This window comes from Accipiter gentilis, chromosome 35 (genome assembly GCF_929443795.1).
Source record: "Accipiter gentilis chromosome 35, bAccGen1.1, whole genome shotgun sequence".
Lineage (NCBI taxonomy): Eukaryota > Metazoa > Chordata > Aves > Accipitriformes > Accipitridae > Astur > Astur gentilis.
In genome coordinates, this window is record NC_064914.1 from 9,915,626 (window position 1) to 9,936,124 (window position 20,499).

Sequence of the window (20,499 nt, forward strand, 5' to 3'; positions counted from 1 at the left end):
ATGCCGGGCCGGGGAATTCCCCAGCGCGTGCGGCGGCGGGAGCGGCTGGAGGTAACGGGGGGGGGGGGGTGTCCCTTATGGCGCGTGTGTGTCCCCCAAAAATGGGGGGGATCCCCCCTTTTTTTTTTGGGGCGGGGGGAGGGGGTGTCCCGGCCACCTATGGGGTGAGGGGGGGAGGGTCACCCACAAATCTGGGTGCTGGGGGGGGGGGCGGGGCTCCCGAATCCCTCTTTTTCTTTGGGGGGGGGGGCTCCTGGATACCCGTATCCCTCTTTTTTTTGGGGGTGGGGGCTCCTCAATGCCTGGGTCCCTCTTTTTTTTGGGGGGGGGGGGCGTCCCCAGATGCCTGTGTCCCCGCGGGGGGGTTGTCGCGGACTCCTGGGTCCTTTAATTGGGGGGGGGGGGGGGGGGGCTGGGTCCTATTTTGGGTTCCCCAGGACGCCTGGGTCCTCTGTAAGGGGGGGGGTGGGCACACACGACACTCCATGGGGGGGGGTGTGGCCCCCCCAAAACCGGCCCCGAAACCGGTCCGGATCTCGGCCCTCTCTTCCGCCCCCCCCCCCCCCCCCCCCCCCCCCCCCCCCCCCCCCCCCCCCCCCCCCCCGCGGGGCGGGTTTTGCCGGATTCAGTCTGGTTTTGGTCTCCTTTCGCTTCCCCGGGGGGGGCGGGGGGGCTCCGACCCCTCGAGTGACCTGCAGGGACCCCGGGGGCCGGGTGTCACCCCCCCCCCCCCCCCCCCAAAGAGCACCCAGGCGTCCAGGTGACCCCCCCAGAGAGGACTCCGGCATCTGGGTGACACCCCCCCCAAAAAAAGAGCCCAGGTGTCTGGGTGTCGTTGTCCCCCCCCCCCCACCCCCCCCCAAATGGCACCCAGGCATTTGGGTGACCCCCCCAAAAAAAAGGATCCAGGCATCCAGGACCCAGGTGTCTGGGTGACACCCCCCCCCCCCCAAAAAGGACCCAGGTGACCCCCCCCCCCAAAAGACACCCAGGTGTCCATGTCCCCCCCACCCCAAAAAGCACCCAGGGCACCCCTAACTCCTTGTTCTCCCCCCCCCCCCCCCCCCCAGGGGACCCAGGTGTCCGGACAGGCCCCCCCCCCACCCAAGAGGGGACCCAGGCGTCCGGTGCTGCCCCCCCCCCGCCGCCCCCCCCCGGCCCCCCCCCATCATGGCGGAGGAGCTGGAGCCGCTGCTGGGGGGCGAGGGCTTCCTCGACCTCTGGAACATGTGAGTGGGGGGACACGGGTGTCTGGGGGGGGGAATTTGGGGGGGGGGGGTGTCACCCTGGTGACCTCTGACCTTGACACCCCCCCCCCCCCCAGGCTCCCTGATAGCATCCACTCGATTCCTGAGGAACTGCCGGAATGGGTAAGTGCTGGGGGGGCCCTGGTGACCCCCAACCCGGTGACCCCCAAAAGGGGACCCAGGGGTCCTGAGACCCCCCCCAAAAAGGCACCCAGGTGTCTGTGTGACCCCCAAAAATGGCACCCAGGTGTCCGGAGATACCACCCCCCCTCAAAAAAGGACCCAAGTGTCCTGAGGCACCCCCCAAAAAGGGACCCAGGCGTCTGGGTGACCCCCAAAATGGCACTCGGGTCTCCTGAGACCCCCCAAAAAAGGACCCATGTGTCCGAGTGACCCCAAAAGGGGACCCAGGTGTCCTGAGACACCCCCCCCCCCCCCCGAAAAGGCACCCATGTGTCTGGGTGACCCTAAAAGGGGACCCAGGTGTCCTGAGACCCCCCCAAAAAAAGGGCACCTACCTGTCCTGAGATCCCCCCCCAATAAGGGACCCCGAGAACCCCCCAAAAAGGGACCCAGGTGTCTGGGTGACCCCCGAAATGGCACCCAGGTGTCCTCAGACCCCCCCCAAAGGGACCCTATCCCCCCCCCCCCAAAAAGGGGTCCCAGGCATTGGGGTGCCCTAGCCTCCCCTCTCTCCCCCCCCCAGCAGGAGCTGAACCCCCTGGATCCCCCTGCGGACCCCCCCCGGGGGGGGTGCCGGTGCCCCCCCTCCCTGCGGACCCCCCTCCGCCGATGCCCCCCTCCCCGGTGGTCCCCTCCACCGAGGACTACGGGGGCCACCACAATTTCCGTCTGGGCTTCCTCGAGGCCGGGACCGCCAAGTCCGTCACCTGCACCGTGAGTTGGGGGGGCCACGCACGTGGGACCCCCGGAGGGGGGGCACCCGGGGGGTAGGGGGTCCTGTATTGGGGACCCAGGTGTCTGGGTGCTGGGGGGGGGGTCGTGGTTTGGGGACCCAGGTATCTGAGGGGTTTCATCTTGGGGGTCCTAATTTTTTTGGGGGGGTCCTAAATAGGAGACCCAGGTATTTGGGTGCTATGGAGGGTCCCAAGCATGGGGGGGGGGGGTCCTAGATAGGGGATCCAGGCGTTTGGGTGCTATGGGGGGGTCCCAAGCATTGGGGGGGGGTCCTAGATAGGGGATCCAGGCGTTTGGGTGCTATGGGGGGGGGGGTTTCCATCTCGGGGTCCCAAGCATTGGGGGGGTCCTAGATGGGGAACTGGGTGTCTGGGCGCTATGGGTGGGGGTCATGATTTGGGGACCCAGCTATCTGAGGGGTCCCCTCTTGGGGTCCCAAGCACTGGGGGGGGGTCCTAGATAGGGGATCCAGGCGTTTGGGTGCTATGGGGGGGTCCCAAGCGTTGGGGGGGTGGTCCTAAATAGGGGGCTCAGGTGTTTGGGTGCTATGGGGGGGCTGACCTCGGGGTCCCAGGCACCTAGAGTGTTCTATATGGGACACCGAGGTATTTAGATATATTGGGGGGGGTCTAAATAGGCGACCCCTGCTACCCAGAGGGTGCACGATTGGGGTCCCACGTATCTGGGCAGTATGGGGGGGTCCCAGCTTGGGGTCCCACACACGTCGTGTCCTGTCCCCCCCCCCAGTACTCCCCGGAGCTGAACAAGCTGTACTGCCGGCTGGCCAAACCCTGCCCGGTGCAGGTGAGGGTGGGGGTCCCGCCCCCCCCCGGGGCTTTGCTCCGCGCCGTCGCCGTCTATAAGAAATCGGAGCACGTGGCCGAGGTGGTGCGGCGTTGCCCCCACCACGAGAGATGTGGGGGGCCCGGAGACGGTGAGGACCCCACCCCGGGGACGGGCGGGGGGACTGGGGGGACTGGGGGGGGGAGGTGAGGTATTGGGGGGGTGGGGGGCTTGAGGGAATCGGGTTTGGAGGGTCTGTTGGGGGTTTGCGGGGAGTTGGGGGGGGGGCGTTGGGGAACTGGGGGGGTTGGGGAGAGTGGGGGGGGCCTTTGGGGGGTATTGGGGGGCTGGGGGGGTCACCGAGGGGCTGAGAGGTGGAAGGGGTTGGGAATGTGGGGGTGCAGGGGGGGTGTTGAGGGTCAGGGCCTGACTTGGGGTGTCCCGTTCCCCCCCCAGGCCTGGCCCCCGCGCAGCACCTGATCCGGGTGGAGGGGAACCCCCAGGCTCGTTACCACGATGACGAGACCACCAAGCGACACAGCGTGGCCGTGCCCTACGAGCCCCCCGAGGTAACACCAGCCCTAAAACCCCGGACCCCCATACCTCTGCAGGACCCCAGATAGCCTGCCTGGGACCCCCCCATCCTCCCCCAGACACCCAGTAACGCCCCAAGGACCCCCAAATACCCCCCCAAATTCCACAGTCACCAAATACCCACCTAGAACCCTTAAATACCGCCCAGGGACCCCAAATACCCCCAGGTACCCCCAAATATTTCTCAAGACAGCTAAGTATTGCCCAGGTACCGCCAAATATTATTCAAGACCAGTAAATGCTTCTCCTGAACCCCAAAAACCCCCAGGTAGTCCCAAGTGTTTGTCGAAACAACTGAATGTTTCTCAGAGACCCAAAATATCCTTAGGTACACCAAAATATTTTTTTAAGGCAACGAAATATTTCTCAGGGACCCCAAATACCACGCAGGTACCCCTAAATATCTCTCAAGACGACTAAATACCCACCAGAAACTCTAAATACACCCCAGTTACCACACCACCCCCAGATACCTCCCTGGGATCCCTAAATATCCTCCTCGATCCCCACATATTTCTCCTGGGACCCCCAAATACCGTCCAGGAGTCCCAAACGCCCCTCAGGTACCCCTGAAAAGACTCCTGAGACACCTAAATTCCCGTCAGGGATCCCAAATACACTCCCAGCCCCCCCGAATGCTCCCTTGGGATTTTTAAATATTTTACTGAGAACTTGAAATGTGTTCGAGTGACCCCAGATGACTTGCTAGACCACGGAACGCTCGTGTCGGCACCCCCGCTCCTGCCTCAGGCCCCAAATACTCTCCGAGACTCCCAACTGTCCCCCCAGGACCCCCCCAAATGCCCCAATACCTCTCCAGGGACCCCAGTATGTTTCCTGACACTCCTAAATACTTTTTTAAACCCTGAAATACTTTCCCAGGGCCCCCCTTAAATGCCCCCCAGGGACCCCCGTACCTCTCCAGGAATTTTAATACTTCTCTTGGGATTCCTAAATACTTTTCTAGACCCCAGAACGCTTTCGCAGGACAGCCCCCCCCCCAAATACAGCCCATGGATGATAATGTGTCTTCTGGAACCCCAATACTTTGCTTCCGACACCCAAATATTCCTCTAGACACCAAAACACTTTCCCTGAGATCCCAATACCTCCCCTGGAACCCCAATACTTCTTCTGGGACTTCTAAGCACTTTTCTAGACCCCAAAACACTCCTTCAGGACCCCCCCTAAATGCCCCCCAGGGTCCCAATACCTCTCCAGGGACCCCACTATGTCTCCTGGGACCCCAATACTTGCTCTGTGACCCCTCAGTACTTTTCTAGACCCCAAATCGCTCCCCCAGAGCCCCCCAAATGCCCCCCAGGGACCCCAATACCTGTTCCGGGAGATATACTTGTTTTGCGACCCTTAAATATTTCTCTAGACCCCAAAATACTTGCCTAGGATTCTTCCTAAATGCTCCTCAGGGACCCCAATACTTTTCTTGGGGTCGCTAATTAGTTTTCTAGACCCCGAATTACTCCCCCACGCCACCCCCTAAATACGCCCCATGGACTCCAGTGCTTTTGCACAGACCCCAATATGTCGTATGGGACCCCAATACTTCATCTCGGACCCCTAAATATTTCTTAGACCCCAAAATACTCCCCCAGAACACCCTCTAAATGCCACCCAGGGACCCCAATACCTCCCCTGGGACCCCAAAACTTCCCCTGGGACCCCAAATAGCCCCATGGGGTGGGCTGGGGGGTGGATTTTGAGGTGCTGGGGGGGTTTGGGGGTCCCTCCTTCCCCGTAACGACGTGTCGCCGTCCCCCTCCCAGGTGGGGTCCGACTGTACCACGGTCCTTTACAACTTCATGTGCAACAGCTCGTGCATGGGGGGCATGAACAGGCGCCCGATTTTGGCCATCCTCACGCTGGAGGGGCCGGGGTGAGCCGAACACTGGGGTCGTGTCGGTCCCCCCCCCACCCCCAAATACCTGGGTCCCCCCTGCCCCGAACACCGGGGTCCCTTGGGAGGGGGCTGTCTGGGACCCTTCTGGATACCTGGGTCCCTGGATGGGGGTGGGGGGGGGTCCCTGGGGGTCCCTGGATGCCTGGGTTCTTGGGTGAAGGGGGGGGTCCCTGGGGGTCCCTGGACACCCAGGTCCATGGGTGAGGGGGTGTTTTTGGGGGTCCCCAGACTCCTGGGTCCTTGGGTGGGGGGTCCCTGGATGAATGGGTCCCCACCCAGACATCTGGGGTTTTGGGTGGGGGGTCCCTGGGGGCTTCTGGACACCTGGGTCCCCCACCGGACTCCTGGGTGTGTGTCGTGTCCCCCCCCCAGAGGACAGATTTTGGGGCGTCGCTGCTTCGAGGTGCGGGTCTGCGCCTGCCCCGGCCGGGACCGCAAGATCGAGGAGGAGAATTACCGCAAGAGGGGCGGGGCCAAGGGCGGGGCTAAGAGGGGTGAGGGTGGGGCCGGGGGGGGGGGTCCCACATCTGTGGGTTTTTCTTGGGGGGGGGGGTACCTGGGTGCTTGGGTCCCTTGGGGAGGGAATGTCCTTGGGGGTCCCCAAGACACCTCGGTCCTTGGGGGGTCACCGGGTCTTTTGGGGGGGGAGGGGGGCGTATTCCTGGGTCCCCCCCGATATGTGGGGGCTGGGGGGGTGTCTATGGGGGTCCCTTGGATGGCTGAGGGTTTTTTTGGGGGGTTCCCTGGGTCATCCCAGACACCTGGGTCCCTTGGGGGGTCCCTGAGGATTCTCTGGGTACCTGAGTCCTTGGGAGTGGGGGGGGGGGGTCCCTGGTGGTTCCTCGGCACATGGGTCCTTTTGGGGGGGGGGGGGGCGTCCCTGGGTCCCTCCCAGATGCCTGAGACCCCCTGGACACTTGGGTCCCACAATGGGGTTAAGGTGGGGGTGCCCCCCCAAGGTACCTGGGCCCCCCCGGATGCCTGGGTCCCAACTCTTCCCTCCCCCCCCCCAGCCCTGTCACCCGCAGCTGAAGCCCCCGAGAGCTCCAAGAAGCGGGTGCTGAACCCCGACCCCGAGGTCTTCTGCCTGCAGGTCAGTCCTGGGGGGAAATTTGGGGTCCCAGGGGGGCAATTTGGGGTCCCGTGGGTCAGTTGGGGGTCTCGGGTCAGGGGGGGAAATTTGGGGAGAACGGGGGTGCAGTTTGGGGGTCCCAGGGAGAAATTTAGGGTCCCGTGGGTCAGTTGGGGTTGGTGGAGAGCAACTGAGGGTCCCAGGAGGCGGTTGGGGGCCCTGGGGGGGATCTTTGGGGGTCCTGGGGAGAAATTTGGGGTCCCATGGGCCAGTTGGGGTCTCAGGGAGGGAATTTGGGGATTCCTTTGGGCAGCTGGGGGTCCCAGGGGGTGTTTAGGAATCCCAGGGAGCAGTTTGGGGGTGCAAGGAAGCAATTGAGGGTCTGGGGGCAGTTGGGAGTCCTGGGGGGGCCATTTGGGGGTACCAGGGAGAAATTTGGGGTCCCATGGGTCAGTTGGGGGTCCCGGGGGGGGCAATTTGGGATCCCAGGGGACAGCTGAGGGGTCTCGGGGACAACTTGGGTGTCCCAGGGACCACTTGGGTGGCCTATAGCTTGGGTGGGGGGGCGGGGGTCAGGACCATCCCAGACACCTGATGTATTTTTTGGGGGGGGGGACCACACACACACACACAGGTGCGTGGCCGCCGCCGCTACGAGATGCTGAAGGAGATCAACGAAGCGCTGGAGGCGGCCGAGGGGGGGGGCGGCACCGCCACGGCTGTGAGTCCCGGACCCATGGGACCCCCCGGGTGGGGGGGGGCGGACACCTGGGTCCCCTTGGGATGGGGGGGGCGGGCGCACGCCTGGGTCCCCTTTTGGGGGGGGTTCCAGATGCCTGGGTCCCTTTTGGGGGGGGGTCTGAGGGTGGGTGTCAGGCTGCTGGATGCCTGGGTCCCCTTTGGGGGAGGGGGGGGTGCATGGGGGGGTATGAGGGTCCCTGACACCCCCCCTCCCCCCCCCCCCCAGGGTGAAGGGTCGCCGCCCGCGGGGGGGAGGGGCTGGTGCCGCGCTGCGGGAAGAAGCTGCTGCTGAAGGGGGAGCCGGTGGACTCCGACTGACCACGCCCCCTTCCCTGGAGGCCACGCCTACCCTGCCCCGCCCTGCTCTCCGTGAAGCCACACCCATCTTGCCCTACCCCCGCCTCCTAACCCCACCTTAGCCACGCCCCCTTCCACAGCCACTCCCACCCCGGGCTAAGCCACGCCCTCTGGCATTGTAGCCCCGCCCTTCCAGCTTTGACCACGCCTCCTTGCCCTGCTCCCTAGCTCTGCCCCCATCGCTTGGCTCCGCCCTCGGCGTGTTTTTAGGGGTTTTTTATACAATAAACGTCATTTTTGTACCGCCCCCCCCCCCCCCCCCGCAGACCAGTTTGGGGAGGGGGGAGCCACTGGGGTCCCCCAGTATAGGGGAACTGGTGAAGTCCGAATTGGGGGGCGGTGGGGGATGATTGTCCAAGTATGGGGTAACTGAGGGGGGTCCCAGTCTGGGCGGGGGGCCACACTGGGGTTCCAGTTTGGGGGGAGAACCCCAGTACGGGGTAACTGGAAGGGGGGGGGGGGGGGGCAAAGAGGAGGAGAGTTAACTGGAGGTCCCAGTTTGGGAGGAGAAGGCTAATATGGGGGGGGGGGCAGTTTGGGGGAGGGGGGGTCCCCCAGTATGGGGTAACTGGGGGGGGTGTCCCAGTCTGGCAGGATCGTTGGGGACAGGTATTAATGGTCGTATTTGGGGGGCCACATAGGGCGGGGAGGTGTTTAAGGGGGGGGGGGGGGGGGCCTTCCTGGATGCCTGGGTCCCTCCTGCCCGCCCCCCCCGCAGCCCCCCCCCCCACCGCCTGGGTCCTGCCAAGGCTCAGCCTGGAAAATTCCTCCGTCCCCTTGATTTGACCTTGAAACGCAGCCGGGGGGGGGGACACGACACCCAGGCATCCGGGGGGGGGGACAACCAGGCATCTGGGGACCACGCACAGCCCCCCCCAAAGGGACCCATCACCCACCCCCTAAAAAAAAGGGACCCAGGCTTTGGGGGGGGGGGGGGCACCATCTGGCTGGGATTAGGGGGGATCAGGGGGGATTTGCCCCCCCCTCTGGTGCGATGTGGGTCATGGGGGGAGGGGGGTGTCTGGGTGGGTAATTAGGGGGAGGTAATTAGGGGGATGTTAATTTGGGGTGGGTATAGGGAGTTTAATTAAGGGAGGGTGTTACTGGGGGGATGTGTGTTAATTGGGGTGTCCATGAAGGTGTGAATTCGAGGGGGGGAGCAATTCGGGGTACAATGGGGGTTAATTAAAGCTTCGTTAATTGGGAGGTATTAATTTGGGGTGGCGATGGGGGGGTGTGTGCATATATATAGAGTATTGGGGATCTTAATTAGGAGTTCTTAATTGGGTGTATATTGGGAGTGTCAATTATGGGTTCTTAATTGGGGGGTGCTATTTGGAGACAGTTGGTATTTATTGGGGGGCTGTTAATTGGGGGGCTTTCACTTTGGGGCTGTTACTTTGGGGTGGTTAATTGAGATTCTGTATTAGCGGGCTGTTAATTGAGGGTGTAAATCGGGGGGTTGTTATTCAGGGCTTTAATTTGGGGGTCTCTATTAGAGGTATTAACTGGGGGTTGTTAATTGGGGGCCTCGGGCTTTAGATTGAGAGGTGTTAAAGGATCTCTGTTAGGGGTTGTTAATTGGGAGACTGTTAATTGGGGGGGCTGTTGGAGGATCTTCATGTGGAAATTAATGGGGGCTGTTAATTAGAAGCTCTTAATTGAGGGGTATCAAGCAGCTGTTAATTGGGGGTGTCTATTGGGGGGTCTTTAATCGGGGGGGGGTGCTAAATGAGTGCATCGCGGAAGTTACAGGGGAGCATTAATTAGTGGGCTTTTTAATTGGGACTTGTTAATTGGGGGCTCTTAATTAGGGGGGTAAATTAGGGGGATTTGGGGTGTTAATTGGGGGGGTCCTTAACAGGGCTCTGTCAGCTGGGGGGAGGACTGGAGGTATGTGGGGCAAATTGGGGGGATTTTGGTGTCTCTCCCCCCCCCGCTGCCCCCCAATGACGTCAGTGGCGTGGCTCCGCCCCCTGCCCCCCCCATCCTGCATCATGAATGAGGCCACTGGGCTCGGACGCCTGGGTCCCTTCTGCCAAGGCTGGGGGGGGCACAGGGAAGGGACCCAGGCGTCCGGGCACCCTGCCCTGGCATCTCCTTCCTAACGAGCTGGTCAGCCTCATTAGCAGCCCTGCCCCCCACCCGTGGCCTAATTACCACCCCCCAAGAGGACCCAGGCGTCCAGGGCCACCCCAGAGGAGCCAGGCATCCACCCCTCCCGCCCCCAAGGGGACCCAGGAACAAAAAATCCACAGAAACGGGTATTTCCACCAAAAACCAAAGGTTTAATACTGAGGGGATGGTCTTCCCCCCCCCCCCGCCCCAGATTATCACCTCCCGTGGACCCAAAACCCACTCAATTCTCCACCAAAAAGAGGGGGGCACCCTGCCGGGGTGAGGGGAGGACTCAGCACGGGGGGGGCGGGGGGTGTGTTAGTAGTGGGAGCAGGAGGGGCTTCAAGATGGCTACCAAGATAGCCGCCCTTAGAACGGCGGTGCAAAATGGCAGCCAAGAGGGCTGCAGGCCTGATTGGAGTAGGGACCAAGATGGCCGCTGACCCCACCACAGCTCTAGGTTGCCCAAGGAATGTACGATGGCGAGCCAAGATGGCCGCCAGCCCCTTCTACAGGGAGCGGGATTCAAGATGGCAGACCAAGATGGCTGCCAGCCCCTTCTACAGGCAACAGGATTCAAGATGGCGAGCCAACATGGCCGCCAGCCCCTTCTACAGGCAGCAGGATTCAAGATGGAGGATCAAGATGGCCGCCAGCCCCTTCTACAGGCAGCGGGATTCAAGATGGCAGACCAAGATGGCCGCCAGCCCCTTCTACAGGCAACAGGATTCAAGATGGCCACCAGGCCTGGTTGCCACTGCGCACCATTACCACCATCTTGTGCTGTGGGTGTGGCAGTGGCAGCCATCTTGGCCTGCTCAGCCAATGGCGGCCTTGCTCTGCCATCACATTGGCCGCCATCTTGGCCCGCTCAGCCAATGGTGGCCTTGCTCTGCCATCACATTGGCCGCCATCTTGGCCCGCTTAGCCAATGGTGGCCTTGCTCTGCCATCACATTGGCCGCCATCTTGGCCCGCTCGGCCAATGGCGGCCTTGCTCTGCCACAGTATTGGTGGCCATCTTGGCCCTTATCTACACAGCAAACGGCGGCCATCTTGATCACAACTGACACTCAGCAGCAGCCACTGCATTGCCTCATCTGGCGGCCATCTTGCCCTTGAATTACACAACCAATGGCAGCCATCTTGATCTCAACCAACGCGCGACAGCAGCCGCCATGTTCTTTAGGATGGCGGCCATCTCGCTCTTACTATGAATGGCAGCCATCTTGGTGTCCATCTTGACCCCAACCAATGCTCAACAGCAGCCGCCATGTTCTGTAGAACGGCGCCCATCTTGCTCGCAATCTACACGACCGGTGGCCGCCATCTTGGCAGGCTGGTGGCCATCTTGAACCCACCAACACTCAACAGCAGCCGCCATGATACCTACAGAACCCATGGCAGCCATTATGATACCAATCAGCTCAGCAGCCATCGTGCTCTTGACCTATACAACCAATGGCAGCCATCTCAGTGGGCCGGCAGCCATCTTAAACCCAACCAATACTCAACAGCAGACACCTTGCCGCGTGGCACAGCAGCCATCTTACTCTTGACCTATAGAACCGATAGCAGCCATTCTGGCAACCGTCTTGATCCCAACCGCTGCTCAACAGCCACCCTGTTGCAGGGCAGCCATCTTGCTCCTTATCCACGCAACCAACAGCGGCCATATTGCTTGCGATCTATACAACCCATGGCAGCTATCTTGATCCCAATCACTGCTCAACAACAGCCACCGTTGCGGGGCAGCCATCTTGCTCCTTATCCATGCAACCAACAGCAGCCATCTTGACAGGCAGCCTGGCAGCCATCTTGGCCTCCCCCTACATCACCCAACCTACCTACAAAACCCCAAAAAAACACCTAAAAAAACCCCTACCCAGCCGCCACCAAAGCGAGCCCCAAATCGGCATTCCTATGCAAAGGACAGGCAAATCTGGGGGCAAAACGCGGGTGTTTGGGGGGAGAGGGGAGGGAGGGGACAAGCCAAGGCCCTACTGCACCATTTAATATATATATAATATAAAAAATATCTATGTACATTTATTATTCTTATATTAGGAGCATCTGGAGGGTCGGGGAGGGGGGGGATTAGACCCGACTCAAGGGGCGAAGGTGGCGGGGGAGAGGGAGTTGGGGGGCTACGGGGGAGGGGTTGGGGGCTCAGGGGAGGTCAGTCGCGATTGATACGGAGGCGGAAGGCGACGCGGCCAGCGAACTTGTCGCGTTCGTCGTCGGTGCGGAGGCCGGCGGCGTTGAGCCGGCACTCGATGTAGTGCTCCATGTTGGCGGTGGCGTTGGCGAACTGCACCGCCACCACCGGCTGCGTGTAGTTCACCTGCGGTGAAAGGGACCCAGGTGTCCGGGAAGGGGGGGGGGGGACTCAGGCGCACTCCCCCCCCACCCACCCAGGGGTGACCCTCCCATCTGGACACCCCCCACCCACCCTAAGGGACCCAGGCACCCAGGAGACCCCCCCACCCACTCCTTAAGAGGACACATTCATCCTAGACCCCTCCACCACACTTCCCAGGGGACCCAGGCATCCAGGGATCCCCCCACCCACCCCCAAGGGCACCCAGGGACCCCCCCCACCCAACCCCCCCAGGGAGACCCAGGCGTTGGGCTTACGTGGACTCTCTTGCCGTAGTAGGGGAAGTACATGAGGTCGATGGAGCCATTGGGGGGGAAGAGCTGGAGGGGGCCCAGGAGGGCGGCGTCCTCCTCCCGCTGGAGGGGGGGGACACATGGATGTCCCCACCTGTCCCCTATTGAGGGGGGATGACTCCCACCTACCCCCCCAAATACTCCCTTATATACCCTCCCATACCCCCCTATATATCCTCCCCCCAAGGACCTCCCCCCTTAACTACACCCCCCCTCGAAGACCTCCCCTCCCCAGATACGGCCCGGGACCCTCCTACCCCCCCAGGACCCCCCGTGTCCCCAGTTACCCCTTCAGGACCCCCTTAAATGCCCCCTCCCAAAAGACACCCCCCCTTTCCCAAATACCCTCTCCAGCCCCTCACTCCAATACCCCCCCCAAAAATCTGCCCCCAGGGACCCAAGACACCCCTCAACCAGGGACCCCTCCCAACAACCCCCCCCCCCCCCCCCAATACAACCCCAGGGACCTCCCCCAAAACCCCCAAATCCCCCCTTGGTGCCCCTCAATGCCCCCCAACCCCCCCCCCCCCCGGACCCCCATGCCACATACTCCCATCCACCCCAGTGCCCCCAGTTTGGCCCAGTGCCCCCCCCCTCCCCCCCAGTCCCCTTACACTGGCAGCTGTCTGTCCCTGCACCCCGCGGCCAGAGAAAGAGAGAACGTCAACGGCACGGGGGGGGGGACACAGGATGGGGACATCGGGGACGTGGCATGAGGACACTGGGACACAGCAGGACGTGGCACAGGGACATCAGGGGACACAGCGAGTTTTGGGGACACCCAGCAGGAATTGGGGGGTGAAATCAGCAGATTTGGGGACTCCTAGAAGGAATTGGGGGGTGAATTTAACCTATTTTGGGGCACCCGGCAAGATTTTGGGGTGAAACTACCAGATTTGGGGGCATTCAGTGGGATTTGCAGTATTTTGGGGCACCCAGCAGGAATTTGGGGTGGTTTTTGTCACCAAGCAGGGCTATGGGGTGAATCCAGCAGATCTTGGGGCATCTAGCAGGATTTTGGGGTGAAACTAGCAGATTTTGGGTGAATCTAGCACATTTAGGGATAAAACCAGCAGGTTTTGGGGGGGTGAAACTAGCCTTTTTTGCAGCACCCAGCAGGATTTGGGGTGAAACTAGCAGATATTGGGGCACCCAGCAGCATTTGGGGGTGATTTTAACCTAATTTGGCACATGCAACAAGATTTTGGGGTGAAACCAGCACATTTTTGGGTATCCAGCAGGATTTGGGGTGTTTTCTGGCACCCAGTGGGATTCTGGGGTGAATCCAGCAGATTTTGGGGCATCTAGCAGGATTTTGGGGGTGAATCTATTTTGGGACATCCAGCAGGATTTGGGGGTGAATCTAGCCTATTTTGGCATAAAGCAAGCAAGATTTGGGGTGTAATTAGCACATATTTGGGCCACCCAGCAGGATTTTGGGGTGAAACTAGCAGATTTTGGGGCACCCAGCAGCATTTTGGGGTGAATCTAGCCTATTTTGGGGCACCCAGCAAGATTTTGGGGTAAAACTAGCAGGTTTGGGGGATGCTACAGGGGGACACCCCCCCTTACCAGGTCGCCCTTCACTCGGGGCCGCTGGGGAAAGACAAGAGAGAATGAGGGGGGACACTGGGGACATTTGGGGACACTGACGTGATGGGGGGGGCATTGGGGGACACACCCAAGGTGACATGGGGGGACACAGATGGGGACACGGGGGGGACGACACACAGATGGGGCACAAGGGGCGACGTGGGGACACAGATGACATCGGGGGGACAAAGGGGGACACTGGAGGTGACATGGGAACAGATGGGGACACTGGGGACATACTGGAGGTGACATGGCGGTGTATGGGGGGACAGGAACACTGGAGGTGACACAGGGGACGTGGGGACACTGGAAGGACATGGGGACACGTGGGGGACACTGGAGGTGACATGGAGACATATGGGGTGACAGGGACACTGGGGGTGAGATGGGATGAGACACTGGAGGGGACATGGGGGGACCTGGGGACAATGGGGCGACCCGGGGACACATGGGAGACGTGGGAGGGGACACAGGGGACAAACGGGGAAGTACAGGGGGACAGGGACAATACAGGTGACACTGGGGACACTGGAGGTGACATGAGGGCACACTGGGGAGACACTGGAGGTGACGGGGGGAAATGGGGAACACTGGAGGTGACATGGGGACATGTGGGTGACACATGGGGGACACTAGAGGTGACACAGGGGGGTGACACTGGTGTCACCTTTGCGGCACAGATCACGTTGATGCTCTTGTTCTTCCCCGGGAAGAAGTTGATGACCTGCGGGAAGCAAAGGGTTAACAGGGCCTCCCAGTGCTCCCAGTACAGCCCAGTACAGAGCAAGGCCCTGCAGTAAGCCACACAGCAGGGGCCTCCAGTGCTCCCAGTGCCTCCCAGTCCCATGCAATGCACTCCAGTGCTATGCACTGCAATGCCACAGGCAGCGTCCCAGTGCTCCCAGTGCCTCCCAGTCCCACGCGATGCACTCCAGTGCTATGCAGTGCAATGCCGCAGGCACTGTCCCAGTGCTCCCAGTGCCTCCCAGTCCCACGCGATGCACTCCAGTGCTATGCGCTGCAATGCCGCAGGCACTGTCCCAGTGCTCCCAGTCCCACGCGATGCACTCCAGCGCTATGCACTGCAATGCCGCAGGCGGCGTCCCAGTGCTCCCAGTGCCTCCCAGTGCCCCCAGCTCACCCGGTTGACCTTGAGGAGGACGCAGGGCTGGCCGACGCCGTAGCCGTAGTCGTCAGCGGGCGCCAGCCCGGCGCAGGGTCCCAGCAGGGAGCGGTTGAAGCGACAGGCGCGTTTGGGGTAGTTGGGGACGCTGTCGTCCGGCTGCTCGTTGTAGCGGCCGGGGACGCAGGCGGCGTTGCGGGCGGCCTGCACGCTGTCGTTGTACGCTGCGCCCAGCACCCGCTCGCACCGGCACCGGCACCAGTGCCCCCCAGTGCCCGCCCAGTACGGACTAGAGCCTGCCCAATGCCTCCCGATGTCAGCCAGGGGCTTCCCAGTATGCATTAGGGCCCTCCCAGTGTCACCCAGTATGGACTAGAGTCCTCCCGGTATGGATTTGGGCCCTCCCAGTATAGACACGGGCCCTCCCAGTGCTGCCCAGTGCCTCCCAGTATGGATTTGGGCCCTCCCAGTATGGACTAGGGCCTCCCAGTATGGACACGGGCTCTCCCAGTGCTGCCCAGTGCCTGCCAGTATGGATTTGGGCCCTCCCAGTATGGACTCGGGCCCTCCCAGTTCTGCCCAGTGCCTCCCAGTATGGACTAGGGCCCCCCCCCGTCTCTTCCAGTATGGACTAGGGTGACCCCAGTGCTGGCCCAGTACCTCCCAGTAAGGACTAGGACCATCCTAGTATGGACCATGGTCATGCCAGTGCCTCCCACTATAGACAAGGGCCCTCCCAGTACAACCCAGTCCATTCCAGTGCCACCTCAGTCTGTCCCAGCACCTTCTGGTACCCTCCCAGTTTGCCCCAGTCCCCTCCCAGTACACTCACGCTCGAGGAACTGGTGCAGGGCGCGGACGTAGTGACGCCAGGTCTGGCTCTGGGTGACGTTGAAGGTGACGTCCAGCCCCTCCGTGCGCGGGCGGATCATCATCCCTGCACACGAGGACACGCCTCGCACGAGGACGCGCCTTGCAAACCCCGTGCATGCCGCTTGCACGGGGGCCGCGTGCCTCGCACGAGGGCTTGCGCTCCTCGCGCACGCCACGCCCACCCCCCCCCATGCTTAGCATGCTGCTTGCACACGTATCGCACAAGCGGGCAGCGTGCAAAAGGAGCACCCTGGGAACGCAATGGGCTCGCACGAGTCTCGCGCACGCCTGGCACGAGGAGCGCACAAGGAGAGATGGGCCGTGCACGAGGACCGTGCATCGCACAGCCCCCCCTTGCACAAGGCTTACACTGGGCTTGCACACCTCACACATGACAGCCGTGCAATGCACAACAGCTGTGCAACATGCGACAGGGGGCCCTTGTGCAAGCCCCTGTGCAAGGGGGTGTTGGGGGCGGGGGAAGCCACCCATTACACACCCTCCCCCGTGCAACGCCCCGCAGTGCAAGGTTCCACGTAATGACCCTCGTGCAAGCCCTCGTGAACCCTCGTGCGAGGGCCATACTGGGGGCGGTGCGGCCACCCATTGCACAACCACCCCCCTCCAACTCTCCCCACCACGAGGCTCCATTTGAGGTCCCTCGTGCAAAGCGTCCCTCGTGCAAACCCTCGTGCAAGGGGCCCCTCATGCAAGGGGACAGCGCACGCTGGGGATGACGAGGTCGCCCATCACACCCCCTCCCCTTTTCATCACCCCCCATTACCAGTCCCCACCCAAGGTCCCTCATGCGAGGGATCCCTCGCACGTGCCCTCGTGCAAACCCTCGTGCGAGGGCCCCCCCCTCGTGCGCACCGGGGGTGGCGAGCCGGTCCTGGTACTTGGGGACGTGGGGGTCGACGCTCTGCAGCATCACCCACATGGTGAGAGCAAAGAGCCCGGCCAGGAACCCATAGAAGATCAGGTAGAAGAGCAGGATCAGGCCTGGGGGGGGTAAAATAGGGGTTAAATACCCCCCCAAGAGCCCCCCCGGGGGTAAATAGTCCCATCGGGTCAGAGACACCCCCAGAACTGTCCCTAACCCCAAAATAAGGCACTTCAGAAGAGTGGGATGAGGCCCTGGGGGTAAAATAGGGGGAAATACCCCCCAAGTGCCCCCCCCGGGGCAAATACCCGCCCTGGCGTTAGATACCCCCCCAAAATGCCCCTCCTTGGGGTTAAACACACCCCAAAATTGTCCATCACCCCCAAAATAAACACCTTTAAAGAGCAGGATCAGGCGGGGCAGGTAAAATCGGGGGGTAATTATCCCCCTATGTGCCCCCTCACCACAAACACCTCCCCCAAACTGCCCCGATGGCATCAAATACCCCCTAAAACTGCCCTGGAGCCTTTAAATGCCACCCCAAAACTGCCCCCAGAGCCCCCCAAAAGTGCCTCAATAACATCAAATACCCCCCAAAGTGCCCCCAGAGCCCCAAAGACCCCCCCAAATTTCACCAATAACGTCAAATGACCCCCAAACTGCCCCCAGAACAAGGAATACTCACCCAAACTGCCCCGATAACATCAAACAGCCCCCCCAAATGCCCGTCGAGCCCCAAATCCCCCCAAACCTACCCCAATGACATCAAATAGCCCCCCAAAACTGCCCTCAAGCCTCTAAATACCTCCCCAAACTGCTTCAATATCATCAAATACCCCCCAAAGTACCCTGACCCCCCCCAAATACCCCCCAAACTGCCCTGAACACCCGCAAATACCCCCCAAACTGCCCCTTGAGCCCTAAGGATCCCCCAAAACTGCCCTGATGACATCAAATACCCCCCTCAAATTGCTCTGAAACCCCAAATACCCATGAAATTGCCCCAATGACATCAACTAACCCCCAAAACTACCCTCAACACCTCAAATACCCCCAAAAGTGCTCCAATGACATCAAATACCCCCGGAACTGCCCTGAACCCTCTAAATACCCCCCAAACTGCCCCAGAGCCCCCCAAATACCCAAGAAATTGTCCCAATGACATCAAATACCCTGAAAAATTGCCCTGTACACTTCAAATACCCCCCCAAACTGCCCCGAGCCCTAGAGACCCCCCAGAAAGTGCTCCGATGACATCAAATACCCCCAAACTCCCCTGACGCCCCCAATCTGCTCTCAGAGCCCCCAATACCCATGAAATTGCCTCAATAACATCAAATAACCCCCCCAAACCACCTCCAGAAGCACAAACACCCCCAAAACGCCCCCACAAACTCCACATCCCCCCCAAAACTGCACTGACACCCTCCCCAAAATACCCTCCAAACCAACCCTGAGCCCCCCCAACCCATTCCCTGGATCCCCCCAACCCACCCCCTGCACCAGTCCCCAAATCCCCTCCATTCTCCCCAATATCAAACTCATTCCTGCCTCCCCCCCCCCGCAACCTTCCGGACACCCCCAAATCCCCCCCTGACATCCCTCCTGCACCCCTCAAGTGCCCCCACTGCACTCCAAATGCCCTCGGACCCCCCCAAATTCCCCCCAGACCCCTAAGCCCCCCCAACCCCTAAATCCCCATCAGAGCCATCTGTCCCTGCAAAGGCGGGGGGGTCCCCGGGCCATGGGGGTCCCCATCTGTCTGTCTGCAAATTGGGGGGGGTCCCTGGGCATGGGGGGGGGGATGTCCATCTGGTCATCTCCCTCCCCGGGGGGGTCCCCGTCGCTCCCATCCCCCAACTCCGACCATGACCTACTTTTGTAGCCACAGCGCGACAGATGGGGGGGGGGCACAACCCACCCCCTGCCCCCCCCAAACCGCCCCCCTTGGGACCCCAATCTGCCCCCCCAAATTACAGCCTCGTTTGGGGGGGCCTGTAGCCCCATGTCCCCTTGCACCCCCAAAAGGGGGGGCTCTCTATGCAGCTCCCTTCCATGGCACCCATATGGGGTCCTTGTGTGAATATCTCCCCCCCATAAAAACCCAGCCTTAAAAGTGGGGATCCCCCAATTGCAACCCAACGGGGGGGGTCCCTATGCAACACCCCCCCACAAGTCGCACACATACGGGGGGGTCTAAGCAAATGTCCTTTCTGGGGGGGGGGTGGTGTCTCTAGGCAGCCTCCCCCAGTTGCATCCATATGGGGGGGATCCCTATGTAATCCCCCCGCATTGCGCCCATATGGGGGGGTCCCTATACAACTCCCTCCTGTTGCACCGCGGGGTGGGGGGGGGGCCACATATACAGTCCCCTCCCGCTGCACCGGTACTGGGGGTTACCTGTGCGACCCCCCCACTGCACCCAAAGGGGGCGTCCTTATGGACCCCCCCCAATTGCATCTATGGGGGAGGTCCCTATGCAACCCCATCATACCGCATCCATATTGGGGGCCCCTATATAAGCCCCCCCCCCAATTGCATCTGTATGGGGGGGGGTGTCCCTGTGCAACTCACCCTCCTATTGCATCCCTATGGGGGGGTCCCCTATGCAACCCCCCCATCTCCACTGAACCCATACAGGGCGTCCCCATGCAACCCCTTCCCTTTGCACTCTATGGGGGGGTCCCAATACCCCCCCAGTTGCACCCATATGGGGGGCACCCTCAGTTACATGCTATTGCAGGGTCCCCCCAAGTGCACCCCTATAGAGGGACCACTCTGCAACCTCCCATCGCGCCCCAGGGATGCTTCCCCCCATTTTACCCCCCCAAACTGGGGGGGGGGGTGGGGTGTTCCCAGCAACCCCCCCCTGCCCCCAGACTTACCCCAACTGGTGCCTGTTCTGCCCAGGAACTGGCGGCTCCGCGGGTCCCACACGAAGGCCCGCCACTCGGCCAACCTCTGCCCGCAGCTTCGCTTTTCCTTGTCCCGAGCCATGTGGGGGGCTCCGCCGCGATCCCCCCCCCCCCCGGCCCCCGCTACTCCCCCGGTGTCGCTCCCGGTATCGCTCCGCTCCGCCCGCGCCGGGACTCGAACCCGCGACTCCCCGCTGCCGCCGCCTCATCGCCTTATATAGACTCGGAGCTCCGCCCCCGGCAACTCGCCACGCCCCCTAAAACCCGCTGCGCCACGCCCCTTATGCTAATAGCGCTTTCTAAGCCGCCGCGCCACTCCCCTTATGCTAATAGAGCTTTCTAAAGCCGCCTTGCCACGCCCCCTATGCGAACTGAACATTCTGAATTCCCCTCGCCCCGCCGCTATGCTAATGAGGGGGGCGGAGCGTCCTGCGGCTATTCCCACCGTCCCCCATTGAGAGATTTGGGGACAGGGGGTTTGAGGGGGGGGCTCTTAAAGGACCCACGCAGAGAGGGGGGCACAGAGCAACGTGGGCAGGGGGGGAGCTGGAAGGATACTGGGGGATACTGGGAATATCGGGGAGGGTAACTGGGAGCACTGGGGGAGGAATGTGGAGACTCGCGGGGTAACTGGGAGCCCTCGAGGGGGGTTACTGGGAGCCTTGGGGATAACTGGGAACTCGGTGGGGGGG

General features: G+C 61.7%; 3 protein-coding genes across 4 annotated transcripts in view; 1 reads left to right on the forward strand and 2 right to left on the reverse strand.

The window, feature by feature from the left end:
* The window catches only part of CHRNB1 (cholinergic receptor nicotinic beta 1 subunit), a 4,823-nt gene extending 4,035 nt beyond the window's left edge, over positions 1-788 (reverse strand). The window contains exon 1 of the mRNA XM_049792547.1: positions 749-788. Within this exon, the coding sequence (XP_049648504.1) occupies positions 749-788 (40 nt within the window). The remainder of the gene's footprint in view (positions 1-748) is intronic.
* A 292-nt stretch (positions 789-1,080) lies between these two features.
* TP53 (tumor protein p53) lies at positions 1,081-7,877 on the forward strand. 2 transcript variants are annotated; one of them, XM_049792640.1, is made up of 10 exons: positions 1,081-1,229; positions 1,325-1,370; positions 1,957-2,144; positions 2,913-3,099; positions 3,405-3,517; positions 5,327-5,436; positions 5,833-5,954; positions 6,474-6,553; positions 7,167-7,253; positions 7,500-7,877. In XM_049792640.1, the coding sequence occupies exons 2-10, from the start codon at positions 1,367-1,369 to the stop codon at positions 7,563-7,565; spliced, it is 957 nt and encodes a 318-aa protein (XP_049648597.1). In that variant the 5' UTR covers positions 1,081-1,229; positions 1,325-1,366; the 3' UTR covers positions 7,566-7,877. The 2 variants fall into 2 exon arrangements, with proteins under 2 accessions (XP_049648597.1, XP_049648596.1); XM_049792639.1 differs by having other exon boundaries at positions 1,082-1,229; positions 1,954-2,144.
* A 3,379-nt stretch (positions 7,878-11,256) lies between these two features.
* Positions 11,257-20,010, reverse strand: ATP1B2 (ATPase Na+/K+ transporting subunit beta 2). Its single transcript, XM_049792641.1, has 7 exons — positions 19,778-20,010; positions 16,883-17,011; positions 15,969-16,073; positions 15,155-15,360; positions 14,681-14,737; positions 12,385-12,483; positions 11,257-12,091 (listed from the first exon to the last, which is right to left on the reverse strand). The coding sequence occupies exons 1-7, from the start codon at positions 19,887-19,889 to the stop codon at positions 11,927-11,929; spliced, it is 873 nt and encodes a 290-aa protein (XP_049648598.1). The 5' UTR covers positions 19,890-20,010; the 3' UTR covers positions 11,257-11,926.
* Positions 20,011-20,499: the final 489 nt, after the last annotated feature.